Raw genomic sequence first — 19,798 nt, forward strand, 5'->3', positions numbered from 1 at the left:
GCTTCTCCCTCTCCCACTCCCCCTGCTTGTGTTCCCTCTCTCGCTGTGTCTCTCTCTGTCAAATAAATAAATAAAATCTTTTAAAAAAAAATCTTAAAAAAAAAAACCTTACAATCTTCCAAGTTTCTGTAATTTTTAGCGCTGCTTTTCTGAATCATTTTTTAATGACCGTGGGCAAAATCTGCCTTTTTCCCTGGTAACCTTGGCATTTGACGCGTGCGCTCTTCTCAGTTAATGTTCACAGTAGCGAGAACAGTGGAGGCAGGAGGTGGGAGCAGCTCCCCCTCAAGACACGGGAGTCACCGCAAGCCTGTAACAGCCTGAGGCCTCCCTCCTAGGCTGGCTCATTCTCTAGGGCCTGTAACCGCTCATTTCAAATATGGAATGAAAAAAAAAAGATACAATGCATAAATTCCACTAACTTTGACAGAGCAAACGAGACTTTTTGTGTGTGTCTGTTTTACATGGAGTATGAATAACGACCTTATGAAATAGGTGCATTTACACGGATTGCATTTATGGCTTTCTACAACCCTCGTTCCCCTTTTCCCCTCTGCTATCTTAATGTATTCTTTTGGGTTTCACTCAAGCCTTTCCTTTTCAGGGAAGCTGGGCATCTTTGAGCCATTTTGCCTACTTTTTATTAAATGACAATGGATAATATTAATAAATTGATGATATGAGTGACCAGTTATTGAACACTTGACTATATGCAAGGCTCTCTTCCAGAAATCTTACATATTTTATTTCATTTAATTCACACAATAACTCAATGGATTAGGTACTACTCTTATTACTCTCATTTTATAGATGTAAAAACTGAAGCACAGAAAGGTTCATCACTTGCCTAAGATCACACAGGTGGAAGGGGCAGAAGACTAACACAGGCTGTCTGATCTCAGAACCTAGTCTCTTCACTATTACTCAGGGATATATGGTAACCAGGGAGACCGAGCTCTGCCAATAGACAGGCTGGCAAATATTTTAATTCCACTAAGAAATAGGATGCCTCAGGTAATTTAAAGTTCATATCTTTCCAAAACCTCTTTGAGAAGTATTTCCACAGGTGAGAATTTGAGGTCACTTGACAGTTCAGTGTGAAAGAGATACTGGGATGAACAGCAAATCTCAGCTTCACTTACTATCTGTGGAAGCTTGACAAGTTTTATCACCACCCGGAGCTTAACTTTCCTAATGTATTAAATAGTGACAATAATACGTGAGTGTTACTGGGAAGACTGAGATATCAGAGGGTAATTCCCAGAATACAGTTAAGTACATCCTCAATTAATATTAGCTCATGTCCACCTTCTTCAGTCAACTATAGTGCCAACTATGAATTTCCCTGGGGTAGGATGAGCCTGGGGAATGAGTTCAAGGGGAAGGAAGGAAGTATTGATTAGCCGAGGAGGAACATTGCATTATTAATTTTTGTATCTCCCTCAATCAGTATCTTCAATGATGAGTGCATAACAAATGTTTGTTATTAAAATTGGTGAGTAAAAATGTCATAAAATTAAGTAGTCAGTGGTTATTTTAAATATATAAGAATAAAGTCTTTCCAAGTATTTGACATGCATTTTAGAGGACTGAGGTAAACATAACATGCATGTTCCTGGGAAATTATTTACAATTAAGGAAGATTGATGGGGGCCCCTTATTAATTTCTGACTTAAAGATACTCAGTTTTTACTGTGACACCATTTCTTGTTCTCTGACATGCTTAGGCTCGCATTTGTTTGATTATTCATTAAATTACCTGATTTATCTTCTAGACCAAAAACAGAAGATGCTTGGGTATTTGCAAAGCCTAATGCCATTCAGGCTCTTGGTGTGATGTCGTTTGGTGAGTATATGATTTCACAGGCCCTTTCTCAATATGGAGTCTTCAGTATAATGAAAAAGTTTTCCTGACTTTCTCCCTTTTGAACTGCTAGAGCATAAAGTTTCTGGAGAACAAATGTCCAAAGTTTTAGACTTCCTATTAGCACCATATGGTCTAGTTTGCGCCAACATAAAATTAGGCTCAAACTTTTCTCACTCATCACTAAAATTTGATTTAATATGGACAAGTCTCTTTCTCATGCAGAAAACTCATTACAGTCATCTTATTTTTTAACTTGTATATCTAGCAAGTGTTATGTGCTTATTCAAAACCTTGCACACAAAGTATTACAAATTGGCCAGATGTCTAAAGCTACTCTGTTATATCCCAGATTGGAAAGGAAGCCAGGGACTGAAAGCATAGTGTTGTTTAGATTTCCTTTAAGATTGGAAGGCCACTAGGAAATGGAAAATGGGAGAGAAAGTTGGATAGGCCTGGTTTATATCAAGAGTGACATGAAGAGACCACATAAGCCTAACGTGAGTGAAATTTCTCATTCCTACAGTTGTTAAAAAAAGTTATTTTCGGACATAGCTAGTAATTTAATGTATTTGAACTTCGTAGCATTCCAAAGTCACATACATCTCTGAATTTTTAGAAGAAAAAAGAGAACCTTAGTGCTTGTGATGAAGGACAGTTGGAAGGCAGGCAGGCAGGGACAAGGGGCCCCTGCCCTAAGAGGAAACCAACCTTAAAAGGATTTTACATGGCCCTGGAAAGAGGCCTCCACCCTTTCCCATGTGATAGATAGATGACAAAAATCTGATTGCATGACAGGTGCAGGGAGGGTTAATCAGATTAAAACAGCCCTCCAACAAGCCCATAAAAACCCCTATAGATTTAGAAACTCCAATGGCAACCCTCTTGGGTCCCCTCCATCCTCGGGAGCTTTGTACTATCACTTTGCTATTGCTCAGTAAACTTGCTTCGCTGCCCACCACTCTGTCCGGTCTACCTCTTCATTCTTCGAAGCCACGTGACCAAGAACCATGGGCACCGAAGGAGAAGGAAATCCAGTAACATTTGCTTTAATGGTGCTCTTTTTTTTTTTTTTTTTCTTTTTTGTATTGCAGCATTTATCTGCCACCATAACTGCTTCTTAGTTTATGGTTCTTTGGAAGACCCCACAGTAGCTAACTGGTCCCGCATCATCCATGTGTCCACCTTGGCTTCTGTACTTATCAGTACTCTCTTTGCTACATGTGGATACTTGACCTTTACTGGCTTCACCCAAGGTAAAATGAGAGATTCAGTTCTCATCATATTTCGTTATTCACATGGACTGGTTCTGTCGCTTCTCATTTTGGGCACAATTATACCCAGTATTCTACTTCAGAGTATCATTATCTCTTCTGTCCATTCTCTCCTCTACCTTCCCACCTCTGCTCTTTCTGTTTTCCGGATTTTCTCCCTTTTGAACTGCTAAACTTGTTTCTGTAGTTCCTTTCCTCTCTTCTTCCATGCTTTCACTTAAAAGCACTTGAAATCTGGCTTCCCTCTCCACTGCAGCTTCACTTTCAGAAATACCAGCATCCTCTCACTCTTCAAAGTGAATAATCTTGGTTCTGATGCTCATGCACCTCTGTGAATCACTTAACAGTTCTGAACATCCTGTCTTTCCTCCCATAGGAGAAGGAGCACTACCATATCATCATTCACTCTTTCTCCCTGAGTGATTGCTCTTTGCTTTCTCTTACCTTCTCTCCCTTTCTCCTCCCACCTTCCATTAACTGGCTCAGGCAAGTTGCCTTCTTTTCTCTCAACAAATTCCCTGGAGATTGTCATTGTTTTATAAACTCTAGTCCAGACCTTTCTTTTCATCTCCAGCCTCTTGCCTGCAGGACATTCCTACTTAGTTATCCCATTCTTGCCTTAAACACAAAACATCATCTTTCCCACAGAACCAGCCCCACCCCTTCCCTCCCCTCCTCCACCACCTGACACTGAATTTATTTTCTTTTCCCTGTTCACCCAGGCCCAACAGCTGAGTGGCTATCTCTTCTTCCTTTGACCTGTGCACTCACTCCTCTGTGTAGTATTAATACCCTGGTAAATGCTGTGATTCAAACATGTCACAGCTTTTGCAGGTCTATTATCTCATATGACCTTGAAACAACCCTGTGAAGGTAAGTGGAATAACTAGTTTTACCCCCTGCTTAAAACACAAAGAGGTGAAGGAACCTGCCCAAGCTGGCTGGTGACAAAGTAGAAAACAAGTCTCCTGACTTCCACTTCAATTTTCATTCCATTCTCTCTTGCTGTCTACCCCACTTGGGTCAAATGCGACCCATTAAAAGCTGTCTCTTATCCTCCAGCTCCTCTTCACTTAGTTTTCAGATGATACTAGGTACTCTTGGGTGTATTGTTTCAAATAGAGGCTACAGGTAACTATGATTATGGGCAGAGATTGCTCAAGAAATAAAGAAAAAAGTAAGAATGGCTTCAAAACAGAGGGTTTAACATAATTCCAATGCCATCAAAAATACAATCCATGTATGTGCCATTAGAATGCAGCAATGAAGTGACCGTGAAAGTCTTGAGAAAAATTGTGTTTCAGAACACTGCCATGTATCACTATTGCTACATCATTTGCCAAGGTGAATGGCCTGTAGGCTCCAGTCTGTACAAAACCTTGGCTTTTAAATGCCTTCCCTGTAAGACATAAGCCCTTTTTCTTAGTCACACCTTCCTAGTGTTGTTATTGGTGGTAATTGCTTAGATATAATTAAATCTTTATATAACAAAGCTGACGGGTTGGTTTTGGTTTGGGCTTTTTGTGTTTTGTTTTGTTTTGTTTTGTTTTGTTAGCTATAATTCCTGAAAATATACTTAGACTCAAGCTGGAATAAGCTGACATTGTTTCTTCAGGCCATTTCATTTTAGGCAAATCTGGTCTTACCTGTGCAAACTGCTTGCTTCTTTTTTTTTCCCTTTTAGTAGAGACATTTCAGCTTGTGAGGCAGTAAAGAAGTCGAGGTTGTTCTTGACATTGAGATCAGTCACTTTTTACTGAAGGTTAATGAACAGGGACCTTCTGTCCTCTTTTCTGAGTGGTAGAAGCTTTTCAGTCAACCTTGAAGCAGGTCTCTGCCACGACTGCTTGTGGTTTAATCCCTTTCTGCCTAAAAGGGACCCTAGAAAGTAATGTGCATTTGTTCCAGTTGATAGGAGGAGGGGAGAAGAGTCATTAAAGTAAGTCTTGGCAGAGGCGGGTCATTTAGCTTTTTAATTAAAGAAAAAAGGACAGAAGTATAGTTTTGTTTTCTTTTTAAATAGTGTAGTAGTGTGTGACTTTGATCTTATTTTTCTATTCAGTCTAACTGGAAAATGTGACCCAAATTTTAAAATGTAAGCATGTTATATTTAGGAAATAAATAGACCTGGGGCACCTGGGTGGCTCAGTTGTTAGGTGTGTGCCTTCGGCTCAGGTCATGATCCCGGGGTCCTGGGATTGAGCCCCACATCAGGCTCCCTGCCCCGCAAGAGGCCTGCTTCTCCCTCTCCCACTCCCCCTGCTTGTGTTCCCTCTCTCGCTGTGTCTTTCTCTGTCAAATAAATAAATAAAATCTTTAAAAAAAAAAAAAAAAAGAAAGAAAGAAAGAAATAGGCCCAAATATTGTTTGTTTCAGTATTGGGAAACTTTTTGCTGACATGACTTCTGGGCCCTCATTAGATCCCTCTATTTCTTTATAAATGTCTGAGAAAATGTGGCCCTCAGTCTGGGATTAAACCCTATAGCATGATATACAGGAAATTCAGCTCCCCAGATGTACTGGTCTACTCTTCCTTTCAGGATTGCCCTTGATCTAAGAATAACATTTCAAAAGGAAATTTGTTTATTTTAAGACTTTTTTTTTTTTTTTAATAACGAAGTCACTTATTTACCAGAAACAAAGACCAGAAGCAAGTTTATAAAGCTAGTGCACAAGAATTTAGGGAGTTGGTTCAGGTGTCAGAAGACAATGGATGAAAGTATTTTTCAGAAGTTGATACAAATTTAAGGCAGATCTACTAAAAACAAACAATGAGAATAAGAGAAAAACTGTCACTGATGAATTCATCTCAAGTGGAAAATGTACTAGTTTTAATATCAGTCAATAATTATATAGTTATATTGTATGGTGACTAACATAACATAATAAAATAAAAAAAATAATTATATAGTTATTGAAAGCAAAAAACCTTGTATTAGACTTGGCAGTCTATTCTATTAATTAAATGGAGTTTATGGAGCTCCACTTATACAATAAATATCCAATATCTGATTTGTTAGATATTTATCTCAAATATTCAGTTGAAATAAATCTATTTTATATTATTCTCTAGGAGACTTATTTGAAAACTATTGCAGAAATGATGATTTGGTAACATTCGGAAGGTTCTGTTACGGAGTCACTGTCATTTTAACGTACCCAATTGAATGCTTTGTGACTAGAGAGGTAAGCACAATTCCTTTCCAACATTTTACCCAGTTGATTCCTCTACTACATTTAATTTAGGAAGATTTGTAAATAATTTAAATCTGCAAATTCACAAGTGCATGACAAGTCATATAATTTATAAGTCTCTTTTTCAACCAGTTTAAAGATAAATTTATATTCAAATGTTTACAAGTTACTTTTTCAAAAGTTGGATTTGAAGATCATGTTTGGTGGTTTAGTTTATATTAGCATAAGTATAAATATTTATACAACTGCATTCCAAAATGAATGCCAGCCTTTAATAGAGCCAAACTAAGTGGTTTTTTCTTAAAAGCATTCTTACAAAGAAATTAAGTACTAAGATTTAAAACGTGTTTTACAAAATCATCCTTTTGCTAAGATGTTTTATAAGTCAATGTGTATTAAAGGCAACTTTGAACAGATTTTGATCAGTTTTGTTATTTTGAAAAAACTAAAATGTCTTATTATCTATGGAAAACCAAAATTCAACGTAAACCACTAGTTTTACAGATATATTTTATTTATATATTTATACAAATACATTTATATTTTTACACCATGTAAAATCATAAAGATAGTATATCACATATATATGTATTTGTGATGTATTTGTACTATATGTATGGATTTGCAAAGGACGATTAAATGAAAAAGAAGTCATTCTTTTTCTGTAAAGCTGGATAGCTTGTCGGGAATCCCTTACACAGTCAGCGAAAAATCCACTGTACCACTCAGCAGAAAAACATGATGCTGCTTCACAGTGGTTCTTTCAGCAATCACACTGAAAAGGGCTTAGTTTTAGGATCTATTCCTAGAGGCTGTTTACACAGTGCGCCATGTGAATGGTCTAATGTGGGAAGTGAACCGCCTACAGAGCTTTAAATACGCTAACTAATCAGCAGGCTTCTAGAGGAAGACCAGTGACTTCCTTATGCCAGTTCTGGGGGTAAGGAACTGCTCAGGGACATGGAATAAGGAATTGTTCGGCACTACGTATATCCTTTACAGTTAGCACTTGTCCTCACTTACAAATGTGTAACTCACAGGCTAGTTCTCCACCTTGAATATAAGGGAGAAGTAGACTGAAACTTACTTTATGAAGATTTTTCAAATCTAAGAAACTGGAAAAATTTTCTGCTCTTGTTAGATGCAGGAAATGGTTTTATTTTAGCTTCTGCCCAGGACTTTGGGGTCAAATCTGATCTGTAGGTCAACGGTAACAGATGCTACATTCTCATGTGGCTTCTGGTGAACTGCTTGTGGACAATCTGAGTCACTCCACCTGCACAGTTTATGTCTTTAGTTCTTGGAACTTGTTTCCTTTCTAGCTGCCATGACAGGAAGATAGAACTAACTCAAGATCTCTGCCATGATAGCAAATACTAGGCAGAGGAACCTCAAATATACTTCACTCATTCACTTCCTTTTTCTCTCCTTTCTACACACACACACACACACACACACAGTTAGCAAAAACACAGTCAAAGCCATTTCTACTCATAGGTAAAGTAGCCAGCCACATACGAGGGTGCCAAAAAGCCTGTCCATACCCCTAATGAATATCTCTCAGTAGCCTGCCACATGCAGTGATTTTCTACTATTATAATCATATATTAGAGGCTTCTATAAGAATGAATTTTAAATATTTAAAAAACATCACTAATTATAAAACCATAAATGAGTAAAAGTTATTAATATTCCCAGTAATTATTAGCAGGGTTATGGCAGTGTCCAGTCTGTGAGGAATGTTACTTATCTAGGAATGTTAGGTAAGTAACAGCTTGGAGGGTCGGCTTCATTAAGGTCCCCCAGCATCTGACCTTCTACCATTTCCAACTCTTGTGTCAGGGTTCTCTCGCAGAGTCAACCCTATTCAGATTGTCTCTTTCTTGTCTTCCATAGGTATCTTTCCTCTTCTTCTTTCTTCTTTTGCTCTTTTCACACTGTTGCCTCAGTCTCTAATTCTGCTCTAAATCCTACCCATGTTTTAAGCCCTACCTCAAGCCAAGGTAGGACAAGTACATTTCAGGATTGCTGTAAAGCTGATCACTCAAGAAAGATGATCTAGGTAACTAAAGCTCTTCTAGTTCTAAATTCTATTTGATCTTTTTTATCCAGATCACTATTTGTTTTCTTAGATTGGTTGACTCTCTCCAATCTCCTCTCATTCAAAGATCTAAATACCATCCATAGATTCTGTTAGTGACGACCTTGTTGGACTCAAATACCTTATAAGGCAACTTCCTAAGATCTTTCTTACACTTGAGAAATATATTTTTCACCCATTATATGCCATGTTTTGGGTCTGTAATATAATACACCACCTGTCTAATAATTCGGCAAAGAATACTTGTTATTGAAATGTGTGTTTGTCTATGTGTAAGTACTTTGGAAAAGATAGGACATTCGGATGGCTTAAGATTTGATCGATTGCCTTACAGGTAGTGTTTTATACAGTCCTAAGTGCTATAATATGGTATACTTTCTTAATAAGTCCTGCATGCCTCTGAGAATCCGTCTCTAAATAATGTGTTTCTTTGGCAGGTAATTGCCAATGTGTTTTTTGGTGGGAATCTTTCGTTGGTCTTACACATTATTGTAACAGTGGTTATCATTACTGTAGCCATGCTTACATCATTGCTGATTGATTGCCTTGGAAAAGTTTTAGAACTCAATGTAAGTATATTTAAAGATTTACACCTCCATTTCTAAAAATCCCTTTAAAAATAATGTTTATATTTAATGAAGGATGTATTTTCCCTAACGAAGTATCAGTTTCTGAAATGAAATGAAAATGTGTTTGTTATGTAATAATAATTATTACAATGATGATTTTGGGTACTTCATAAGATTATATACTTTTAGAGCAGTGGTTCTCCAGTGGGGGAGATTTTGCTCCTCCTCACCAAGGGAACATTTTTGCTGTCACAGGTGGATATGTGGGTGCTACTGGCATCTATTGGGAAAGGCTGAGGACGCTGCTGACGTCCCTACAATGCACAAGACAGCCCCCATCATAAAGAATTATCCAATCTAAAATGTCAGTAGTGCTGAGGTTGGGACACCCTGGTTTGGAGCACTTTTTCATATTTTATTTTCTATAATACATAAACATTACTAAAAACAGCTACATATTAAGTGGATCTGGAAGTTGCTGCATAAAAACAGGTCTAGAGGGTTTCATTAAATACGTGTGAATGAAGATAATTATATCCATATCCCACATTCACTTACCACAGCCCAAGTTCTTTTTCTTTAAAATATTTCGTTTCCCTTTCTAGACCTTTCCCTCATCATCTCTACTGCTCTCTCCCAAGTCTAAGTCCTCGTTATATCACATCTGAATTAATACTGTCTCTTTGTTTCAACTAGCACATATTTAAGTTCTGCTTCCAGTTTATCATGACAATACTTAAAAATCTCCACTTTCCTACCAGAGCAAGCATCAACTGTTGCCTCTATAATCTGACCCCATGCCTTCTATGGAAAATTATTTACCATTTACTTTACCAAATCCACCTTTAGCTCTAGTCAATCTTATTTTTAGCCTATGAGTAAGCCATAGTAATTCTTTCTTTTATCCTTTGCCTTATGTTTATTCTTTTACAATTATTATTTTTCTTTCATTTCTGTCCAAATCTTACAAAGATTTAAGGTCCAGTGCAACTTCTAACTCATTTATTTGTTGATTAAGTATATATTATTACTATATAATTGAGATACAATGATGGGAGGAAATCAGAAAGGATCTATGCTTTCATGGAGCATACAATCTCACAAATAAACATGAAAAGTTCAGCTGCTATGTAAATCAAGAAGAAGAGAAAGGAAAGAGATGAATTCCCAAAAGACATTTATGAGAAAAGATTAATAGGATTTTGTGACAAAGGGGGATAGAGGGACACATCAAGAATGACTCCTTGGTTCTACTTTGTGGAGCTGGGACAATGATGCCATCTGGTGAGAAATGAATAGAAATGGATCTACCACTTCAGAGTCATTAATCTTACTCTTCTACAATCTTTATGGAATTTCTATTCAGAATCCCACCACTTAGCATTTATTAATTATGCACCACAGGGAGGGCAGACTTTTACAGATGGGATCCCAAGTCATTATTTACTCACTCCATTGAGAGTTGAGGGATAGGTGAAGGTATTATTGTCAGTGCCCAAGATACTATTACCTCCAGATGCCATCTGGATTTGAAGTTCCAGACAAAATAGATTCAGTCAGTAATACACTTTTGGGGATGTGCTCGTAGCAGGGTATATGAAGAGTAGGGAGTAGGCTGTTTCCCAAAACCACAGGAGCCTGGGGAATCATCTATTCCACCAGCATTGGAAAGAAAGCTCATAGGAGAGATGCATAAATATCAAAGATAACTTTCACCTACTTCTCAGTTTTGCATAGACCAAAGTCTAGAAGGTTCATACAAAATCATTTCACATTCTAACGTTGATCTATGTAAGTGGATGACTGCTACCTTAATGCACTAACTTGATTTATGTATTGTCATCATGTATCATATACTGTCTGGATTGTCCATAAGCTTGCCTTCCCTACCAGAGAGTAAGTTCTTTGAAGACGAGAATGATATTTAGCTGCCTCTTCCATCCTCCACAGTATATGGCATAGTGCTAAGAACACAGTGTTCAAATTACTGCATGGGCAATTGCCCCTTGGGACCACAGATCAGGAACTATTTCTACAAATGTTCCTGGACATAAAATACATCCTTTAGTGTAGCACTGGGATAGTAAGTGTTACCAAAAATTGATGGCACTGACAATGATAGTAATCTTTTATCTGTGCTGAGGTATGATCAACATAATGATTCCCAGATCTGTTATTTCTTACTTTGTTAAATGTCTCATTTGAGTTCATATTTGGTTGTGTGTTTTTTTAATATTGTAAAATTTTGATATGAAAAAATGTTTATCAACTGCCTGATAGCTCACCACATGTTGATAGCCTAACAATTTTTTATTCCCTTTAAATTAAACAAGCACATACATATTGCTTATTTTTTAGTAATGAGATATTTTTGTAAATATTACCCTAACTTTCTGTTAATTGCTTATCTCTCTGACACTTGCACAACAAAATTGTAAGCACTTAATTACATTAAATATTCCCTACTGTACTTACGTTGAAAGTTTTTTGTGGTTAAGACAGAATTCTGGGGGCGCCTGGGTGGCCCAGCCGTTAAGTATCTGCCTTCGGCTCAGGTCATGATCCCAGGGTCCTGGGATCGAGCCCTGCATCAGGCTCTCTGCTCAGTGGAAATCCTGCTTCTCCCTCTCCCACTCCCCCTGCTTGTGTTCCCTCTCTCGCTGTGTCTCTCTCTGTCAAATAAATAAACAAACATCTTTAAAAAGTAAAAAAAAAATTAAAAAGACAGAATTCTGGTATTATAGAATAATAAGGGAAGAATATTGGGTGAATGTCTATTATAAAGCCAAAATCTCAGCTGGTTGTGGAAAACTATTTTTAAAAATTTAAAACATGATTCTAGATCCTTAGATTTTTTTAAAACCTGATTATATAGATATTCATAAAAAGACAATTAAATAAGATTTATTTTAAGTTGTCTGTTACGATCTAATAACCCAAGACAATTACACTAGGTTTAAAGAAATGAGCCCATAACTATTTGGTCAATTAATTGTTATCAAAGCAGGAAAGAATATCCAATGGGAAAAGACAATCTCTTCAACAAATGGTGTTGGGAAAAGTGGATAGCAACATGCAAAAGAATAAAACTGGGCCATTGCCTTACATCAAACACAAAAATAAATTCAAAATGGATTAAAGACCTAAATGTGAGACTTGAAACTGTAAAAATCATACAGGAGAACACAGGCAGTAGTAACCCATTTGACATCAGCCATAGCAACTTCTTGCTACATATGTCTCCTGAGGCAAGGGAAACAAAAGTAAAAATAACCTATTGGGACTACATTAAAATAAAAAGCTTCTGCACAGAGAAGGAAACAATCCACAACACTAAAAGGCAACCTATGGAATGGGAGAAGATATTTGCAAATGACCTCTGATAAAGGGTCAGTATCTAAAACATATAAAGACCTTATAAAACTCAACACCCCAAAAATGAATAATCCAATTTAAAAATGGGCAGAAGACATACAGAGGGCCAACAGATACATGAAAAGATGCTCAACATCACTCATCATCAGGGAAATACAAATCAAAACTACAATGAGATGTCATCTCACACCTGCCAGAATGGCTAAAATTAACAACACAATAAAAAATAGATGTTGGCAAGAATGTGGAGAAAGGGGAATCCTCTTGCACTGTTGGTGGGAATGCACACTGGTGCAGTCATTCTGGAGAACATTATGGAGGTTCCTCAAAAAGTTAAAAATAGAACTACCCTATGACCCAGCAATTGCACTACTAGGTATTTACCCAAAGAATACAAAAACACTAATTCAAAGGGATACAGGCACCCTAATGTCTATAGCAGCATTATCTATAATAACTAAATTATGGAAACATCCCAAATGTCCATCGAGTGATGAATGGATAAAGAAGATGTGGCATACATACATAATGGAATATTACTCAGACATAAAGAATGAAATCTTGCCATTTGTAACAACATGGATGGAGCTAGAGAGTATTATGCTAAGTGAAATAAGTCAGAGAAAGACAAATATGATATGATTTCACTCATTTGTGGAATTTAGGAAACACACAAGCAAAGGGGGAAAAAAGAGAGAGGGAAGCAAACCAAGAAACAGACTCTCAACTACAGAGAACAAACTGATGATTACCAGAGGGGAGGTAGGTGGGGGATGGGTGATACAGGTGATGGGGATTAAGGAGTGCACTTGTGGTAAGCACCAGGTGTTACATGGAAATGCTGAATCACTAAGGGCATTTTATGAGAATGTAATAAAATATAGGATCTCCATTCTTTTACAGATGACCTGAGCATATGTTTTTCCAATCAACAAAAGTCTTTTGGCATGCACAACAACATATTCAGATCTTTACTCATCTCCCTTCTTGTGGCATTTGTCATGTTTAATGGAGCCGGATGAGGCATCATTTCTCTCAGTAACTATTGTAGGCTGGATCATGCAACACTTTAGAAGTACCTAAAGCATACTGTGTTCCACTTCAGAATGACTGTGAGCTAACATGTATCGATTACTCTGTGCCAAGTGTTTTGCATGCGTTATCTTCCTTAACCTGTATTAGTTTTACAGATGAAGAAACTGAGGCACAGAGTGATTAAATAGAGTGATTAAATAGTTCACACTAGCTGTAAGTGGCAGAATCAAGATTTGACCACAGGCTTTCAGCCCCTATAGCCCACATTTTTAATTATTATGCTAGCCTAAGGTTTCCTAAATAGAAGGCTTTAAATTATATAAAATAAGCAGATTCTCATTTCTCTATCCAATTTTTAAGTTGAAAGCCTCTACATTAAATTTACCTATAAGTGAGGTTAAGAGTAATCCATAATATATATGGCTAGATTTTAATAATGAGTTAAAATCAATACCAGGAGATGAAATAACATGGAACTGAAAGATTTTCATCTAAATTAATGTTTAGCTAATAGCTTTTATCTTAGTTAACAATTGTTGTACGCTAAGAATTCTTTTCTACTGTGGTGTCTGAATCATCGCTAAGTAGAATAATGATCTTCACTAATGAGATGTGTAATAGAATCAGACCTTCAATTTGTGAAGTTAGGGAAATGCTGTTACTTATTATAACTAGAATAATATAGGATAAATTATTTGGAGTTTTATTAGTACCTAATAAAAAGCAAAACCCCATTTAGAGCTTAGCTTCCTTTTTATTTCATTGTTTTCATAGCAGTAGACAACAATGACATTTTCCAAAGGAAATGCACCCTCCATTTTAAAGGATTCATTTTAGAAGCAAATAAACAGAAGTCCCATTCTTGGTATTAAGAATCCAGGATCTGGGCACTGATGTTGCTACTAGAGAAAAAAAGCATCTACAGTAATTGGGCCCTATGGGTTTTTTACTCACAGTACAAAGAGAAAAGATGAAGCAGCTGGGGCCTGTGGCCAGAGTAACCAGCCCAAAAAGCATTGTGCACAGCTTAAAGTAGAAGGAAGCAAGCAAGCCAATTACCCAGCGCCAGCCCACACAGAGAGATACATCAGGGTGAGCAAGGCATAGTCCAAGCTGCCAAAGGCTTCCTGAGTTAGTGAGAGTTTCTCTTTAAGGTACAGGAATACATTTCATGAATCCAAACTGATTACAAAGTAGAAACTTAGAAGAGGTATAAGCATTCTTTTGTTTAGTTTTCAGCTTCCTTGTATCCTTTGAGAGGTTTTCTATTCTGGTAGGAGAATTCAGTTAAGTTCCCAATTTGTATTGCCAGTAAAAATCTTCAACACCTTCTGTTATTTCCTTACAGCAAATTGCAGAATGCCCTGGCATCGACAGTATTATTATCAAAGGACAGTGCTGCCCTGCCTTTAAAATAAGGCTATATTTTATTATCCCTTTAATGAAAGGATATTTACATCCTGTCAAGCAATTCCAAAAATTATTCCAAAGCCAGTGGTGTATTCTCACACAAGGCTATATTTAGTAGATCTAATAAGCAGGACGAATTTACAGGAAAAAGAGCAGATGGAACTGCTGTCTCATTCTATTGATGATCTTGGGTCCTAACAACAACTTCTAGCAAGACTGCACTTTCAAATATTAAGAAAGTAACTGCTATCTAGACAAGATACTCAACTGGACTTCTTCCAGTACAAACATCAGCTATATAGTTTTCCCACTAATTGCTACTTTCTCAACTCTTAAGAATTATAGCATAAACAGAACACCCATTGCTTTGGACTGCCCAGCAAGTTAGGTTTGGAAGTGTCCCAAAATGCTGACTGATGACAGCTTCTTAGCAGCAGCTGGTGGCGGTTTTCATCCTGATAGCACTTTCAACACTCTGAAGTTCCAGATGAATTAATTTCACATGTTTGTTCCTGTAAAGAGAAGAGATTCTATACATATACACAACCCATACCCACATACATATATTTATATCTTAATTATTTTTTCATTGTTTTCAAATTTTTTTCAAAGAAATCAAAGGATAGTAATTATTATAAACACAGATGGAGTTCTACAGTATTTTTCTTAAAAGAACATTGTCAGTTTCAAGTGTTTCGAGACAGCCAAAGAAGTCCATAATTCATTCAATTCTTGCCATGTGAAAACTAATTCTTTACATCTGTGTACCTTTGTAGGTATTCATTTGTATGCAGGTACTATGAATGGCAAAATTACATTTTCCATATATTTTAAATTAGAATACACTTTAGCACCTCTTTTCTCACTCATATCTTTGGCTATAGACATATTTTCCATGAAGTGTGGTCTCTCTTACTCTTCCCCAAATTTTTAGATAGTGCCTCATTAGTCATTTCATACCATATTCCAATCAACTGCCATTTCTCTGGACTTCTATTTTTGTAAAAGCTAAAAAAGCAATGTTTTTGGAATCATAGTTGTAATATTTCTGTTCTGAGGATGGCACTGAGTATAACAGTAATTGTAGTAAATGATGATATTGAGAAAATATTTCTTGTAAAACTATTTTAAGTTATAATCTGTTTTTTACATCATCCAGCTTCAAAATCAGTTTTCTGTGATTTTTTCCCTGGGGAAATCTACTAAATAATGTGTCAAAAAGCGCTTAAACCTTAGGTGATAGGTTGTATAGGCTTTCATTATACTCTTCTTTCTACTTTTCTGTATATTTACATATTTCCATAATAACTTTTTGAAATATAGCAAAACATGTATTTTATGGAAAGCTTCCTTTTAGTTTTAAACCAATATCACATTTGCTATTGTCTGTTTTTAAAAACTTGTGTTTTATGGCTTAAGAGAATGTCATTTGTTATACAGTTATATTTAATATATTTTAATAGTATGTTATATTTTGTTTAATATATAATTAACATTTAATATAATTTTAAAACTATATTGCCTAAAATGCATTACATTTTAACATTATATCATTTGCAAAGTGTCTAGTGCAAATTTAGCCTCCTCAAAGGGAAAGTATCTTTTCTTTGAAGTCAGTAACTCTTGGTATTTTTTAAATTTTTTTAAGATTTATTTATTTATTTGGGAGAGAGTAAGAGAGCACACACACACAACGTGGCGTTGAGTGGGGGGAGGGGCAGAGAGAGCGAGAAAGAGAATCTCAGACTCCCCACTGAGTGCCGAGACTGGCATGTGGCTCCATCTCACGACCGTGAGATCACAACCTGAGCCGAAATCAAGAGTGGAGGCTTAACTGACTAGCCACCAGGCGCCCCTCTTGGTATTTTTATAATAGACAACACTACTCCCCATAAGTTTCAATCTGACATGCCCCCTCAGGTTGGACTTATCCATAAGCTAACGTAGGTGAGGGTGACTGAGTCATAGCCATTTAGTTCTGCTGTCAATTTTCTAGGGTACTTAACATGTTTAGTTTTACTTGAAAGAGGATTTAGAAATGCTATTTCATGTTAAGTGCCCTCGGGGTGATAGTTTTCTTTTCTCATACAGAGGGGCACCTCCTTTCACACCAACTCAAGAAAGAGGAAAGATAATATCCCCTACACGCTTCCCAGAAGTCAGTCTCCTCTTGTACATATATGTCAAATAGACTGCTCACATTTGAACAGCATAATAGTTACTCAGCAATTTGAAATAAGAATGTAAGAAAATGTGACGTGCTGAAAATATGGGACATTTCAAGAGTTTGCCAGAAGTTGGTCTTACCTTCTGCTTTATTTTCTAAATTATTATTTTCTGATCATTTTTTTAAGTCTGATACACTATTTTATTCTTCTCCTTTGTAAATATATCATCAGAAAGGGGAAAACCTATTCCTAAGTCTTTATTGGGTTATTCTTCTTTCCCTTGGTTGATTCAACTAAACCTATTTAGCTTTTAACATGTACAAAGACAAATACATTCTGTAAATCTATTTCAAAAACTGTCCAGGGGCACCTGGGTGGCTCAGTTGTTAGGCGTCTGCCTTCAGCTCAGGTCATGATCCCAGGGTCCTGGGATCGAGCCCCGCATTGGGCTCTCTGTTCAGCGGGAGACCTGCTTCTCCCTCTCCCACTCCCCCTGCTTGTGTTCCCTCTCTCGCTGTGTCTCTCTCTGTCAAACAAATAAAATCTTTAAAAAAAAGATGTCCAGGGACGCCTGGGTGGCTCAGATGGTTAAACGTCTGCCTTCGGCTCAGGTCACAATCCCAGGGTCCTGGGATCGAGTCCCGCATCGGGCTACCTGCTAGGCGGGAAGCCTGCTTCTCCCTCTGCCGCTGCCTCTCTCTATCTCTCTCTCTGACTCTCATGAATAAATAAATAAAACAAACAAACAAAAAAATTTAAAAAAAAAAAAGATGTCCAAAGAATGCTCCATTTGGTAACATACTGTTATTTCTTGTTTTCAATATGCAGGGTGTGCTCTGTGCCGCTCCACTAATTTTTATCATTCCGTCAGCATGCTATCTGAAACTGTCTGAAGAACCGAGGACACACTCAGATAAGATTATGTCCTGTATCATGCTTCCTGTCGGTGTCATGGTGATGGTTGCTGGACTCGTCATGGCCATCGCAAATCCTCAAGACTGCACCCATGGGCAGGAAATGTTCTACTGTTTTGCTGACAATCTCTCCCTCACAAACATCTCAGTTTCTCATCTTCAACTGACAACACAACTTTCAGTTTTAAACAGCAGTACCTTTCAATGAGTTGACTGCTTTCAAAAGTATATATGTTTTGAGAGACTTCTAAACACATTCACACACGTTTTAGTCTGTATATTATAAAATTATTATTTCGACATTTATCAAGACTTGGTTTCCTTTACTCGCTAGTCCAATGTAAAACATAAAGAGGAAAAGAAAATTGAATGTATTTTTTTGTTTTATTGCTTTATTTTAAACAAAATGAATATTTTGTTTTAATGACTGTGCTGCCTTAATCTCAGCTGCAGGAGGAAAAGTGAAGCCCTTGGCCCTTGCTGCCATCCTCTCAAAGCATTATTCTTTTATTCAATAGGTGAGCCAATATACTGCACTCCAAAATAAGTAGGTGATTGTGGGTTGGAATTTGGTGTGTGTGTATCCTTTATGAGAAAAAAATTTTTGTGTCTTTTAAAGTTTATGAATCGAAGAGAAGGGAAACTGAAAACTATTAAAGGGAATAGATATCCCAGGAGAAAAATGAAAGGCTCCATTACAATTTCAGCAGATCCCTTGTTTAGAGGGGAGTGAATCCCTGGAGAAGTGAGTAAAGTTCTTTCCATGTTAAGAAGCATGAATAATAGACTGTACAGAGCAAGATGTGTGAAAAATCAAAATTACCTCTCAAGTTTTGATCCTGTGGGAATACAGTGGTAGTGCCATTAAATAAATTATAAAGCGGGGAGGGGGGGAACCACAAGTTGTTCTCAGGCACAAGCCCAGGAGATGGGTTGTGTGTCAGCTTTGGACCTGTTGAATTTCAAGTACTGATGGGAGTATACAACCGGAAGCTGAACTTTGAGACTAGAAGCTTGCAAGAAAAATCAGGGCCCCAGAAGAAGGGTTCTCACTCCTCTGGGATCCTCAGAGAGATTCTCGAGGGTGCTTGTTGGCTGGATTTTCCAGAAGCAGACACTGAGATGGAGTTTGGCATGAGGGGTATTTATTAAGGATCATCGCTAATGGAAGAGAGGCAGAAAGCAGGATCGAGAGGGCAAGATGGAACTGCAAGGCAAGGCAGGCCAACGGAGCCTCAGCCAAGTCCACGGGAGACTGGAACATATGTGGCCCATCAGAGCTGTCCCTGTTCGGGTGAAATAGCCAAGTTTTAATACCACTGCCTCCCTCTGCCCTTGAATGTGGGTACCTGTGGAGGCCGAGCCCTTGGCAGCTCTTTGCAGCTGAACAAACCCTAAAGGAACTGAGAACTGCGTGCTGTCTTCTGGTGGCTGGGGCACCACATGCTTCCTTGTAGGGGAACTGGTAGGCACAGCTGTGTCCACCACAGTGGCACTGTTTTTTAATGAGGATTTTTTAAATACCTTTCATGAGGATTTCACATCTGATGCTCTTTTTAAAATAACAAGAAAATCTGGGACCATCTGGACAGCTAACCTACTTCAAATCACCCCCAATTTTCTCACCTTTTCATTTGTATTTCAAGTTGACAATCAGGAGCACTGTATTAATTGTTGCCAAATAGAAAATACTGCAAGCAGAGTTAATACACACATGATGTGTTTGTACAAATCACGGCAAAAGAAAAAAAAAAACCCACAGGAAGTGTATAAAGGATAGTTTCACCGTGGTTTGAATAAAGAAGTGGTGAGAGCTGAGTCATCATGTGACTCAGTAAGAAAGACCTGTTGAAAGCACAGAAAGCTGCACCTCAGGCAGAAGCATGCTCGGGC

General features: G+C 37.5%; 1 protein-coding gene across 1 annotated transcript in view; it reads left to right on the top strand.

Annotated features, from left to right (window-relative positions):
- Positions 1-18,707, top strand: part of SLC38A11 (solute carrier family 38 member 11) — a 52,940-nt gene extending 34,233 nt beyond the window's left edge. Inside the window, exons 8-12 of the mRNA XM_035007874.1 lie at positions 1,776-1,846; positions 2,959-3,120; positions 6,212-6,324; positions 8,872-9,003; positions 17,820-18,707. Coding sequence (XP_034863765.1) covers positions 1,776-1,846; positions 2,959-3,120; positions 6,212-6,324; positions 8,872-9,003; positions 17,820-18,113 — 772 coding nt within the window. The 3' untranslated portion in view covers positions 18,114-18,707. The remainder of the gene's footprint in view (positions 1-1,775; positions 1,847-2,958; positions 3,121-6,211; positions 6,325-8,871; positions 9,004-17,819) is intronic.
- The last annotated feature ends 1,091 nt before the right edge of the window (positions 18,708-19,798 follow it).

The sequence above is a fragment of the Mirounga leonina genome, unplaced genomic scaffold, assembly GCF_011800145.1.
Source record: "Mirounga leonina isolate KUSES-001 unplaced genomic scaffold, KU_Mleo_1.0 Mir_151, whole genome shotgun sequence".
NCBI classification, from domain to species: domain Eukaryota; kingdom Metazoa; phylum Chordata; class Mammalia; order Carnivora; family Phocidae; genus Mirounga; species Mirounga leonina.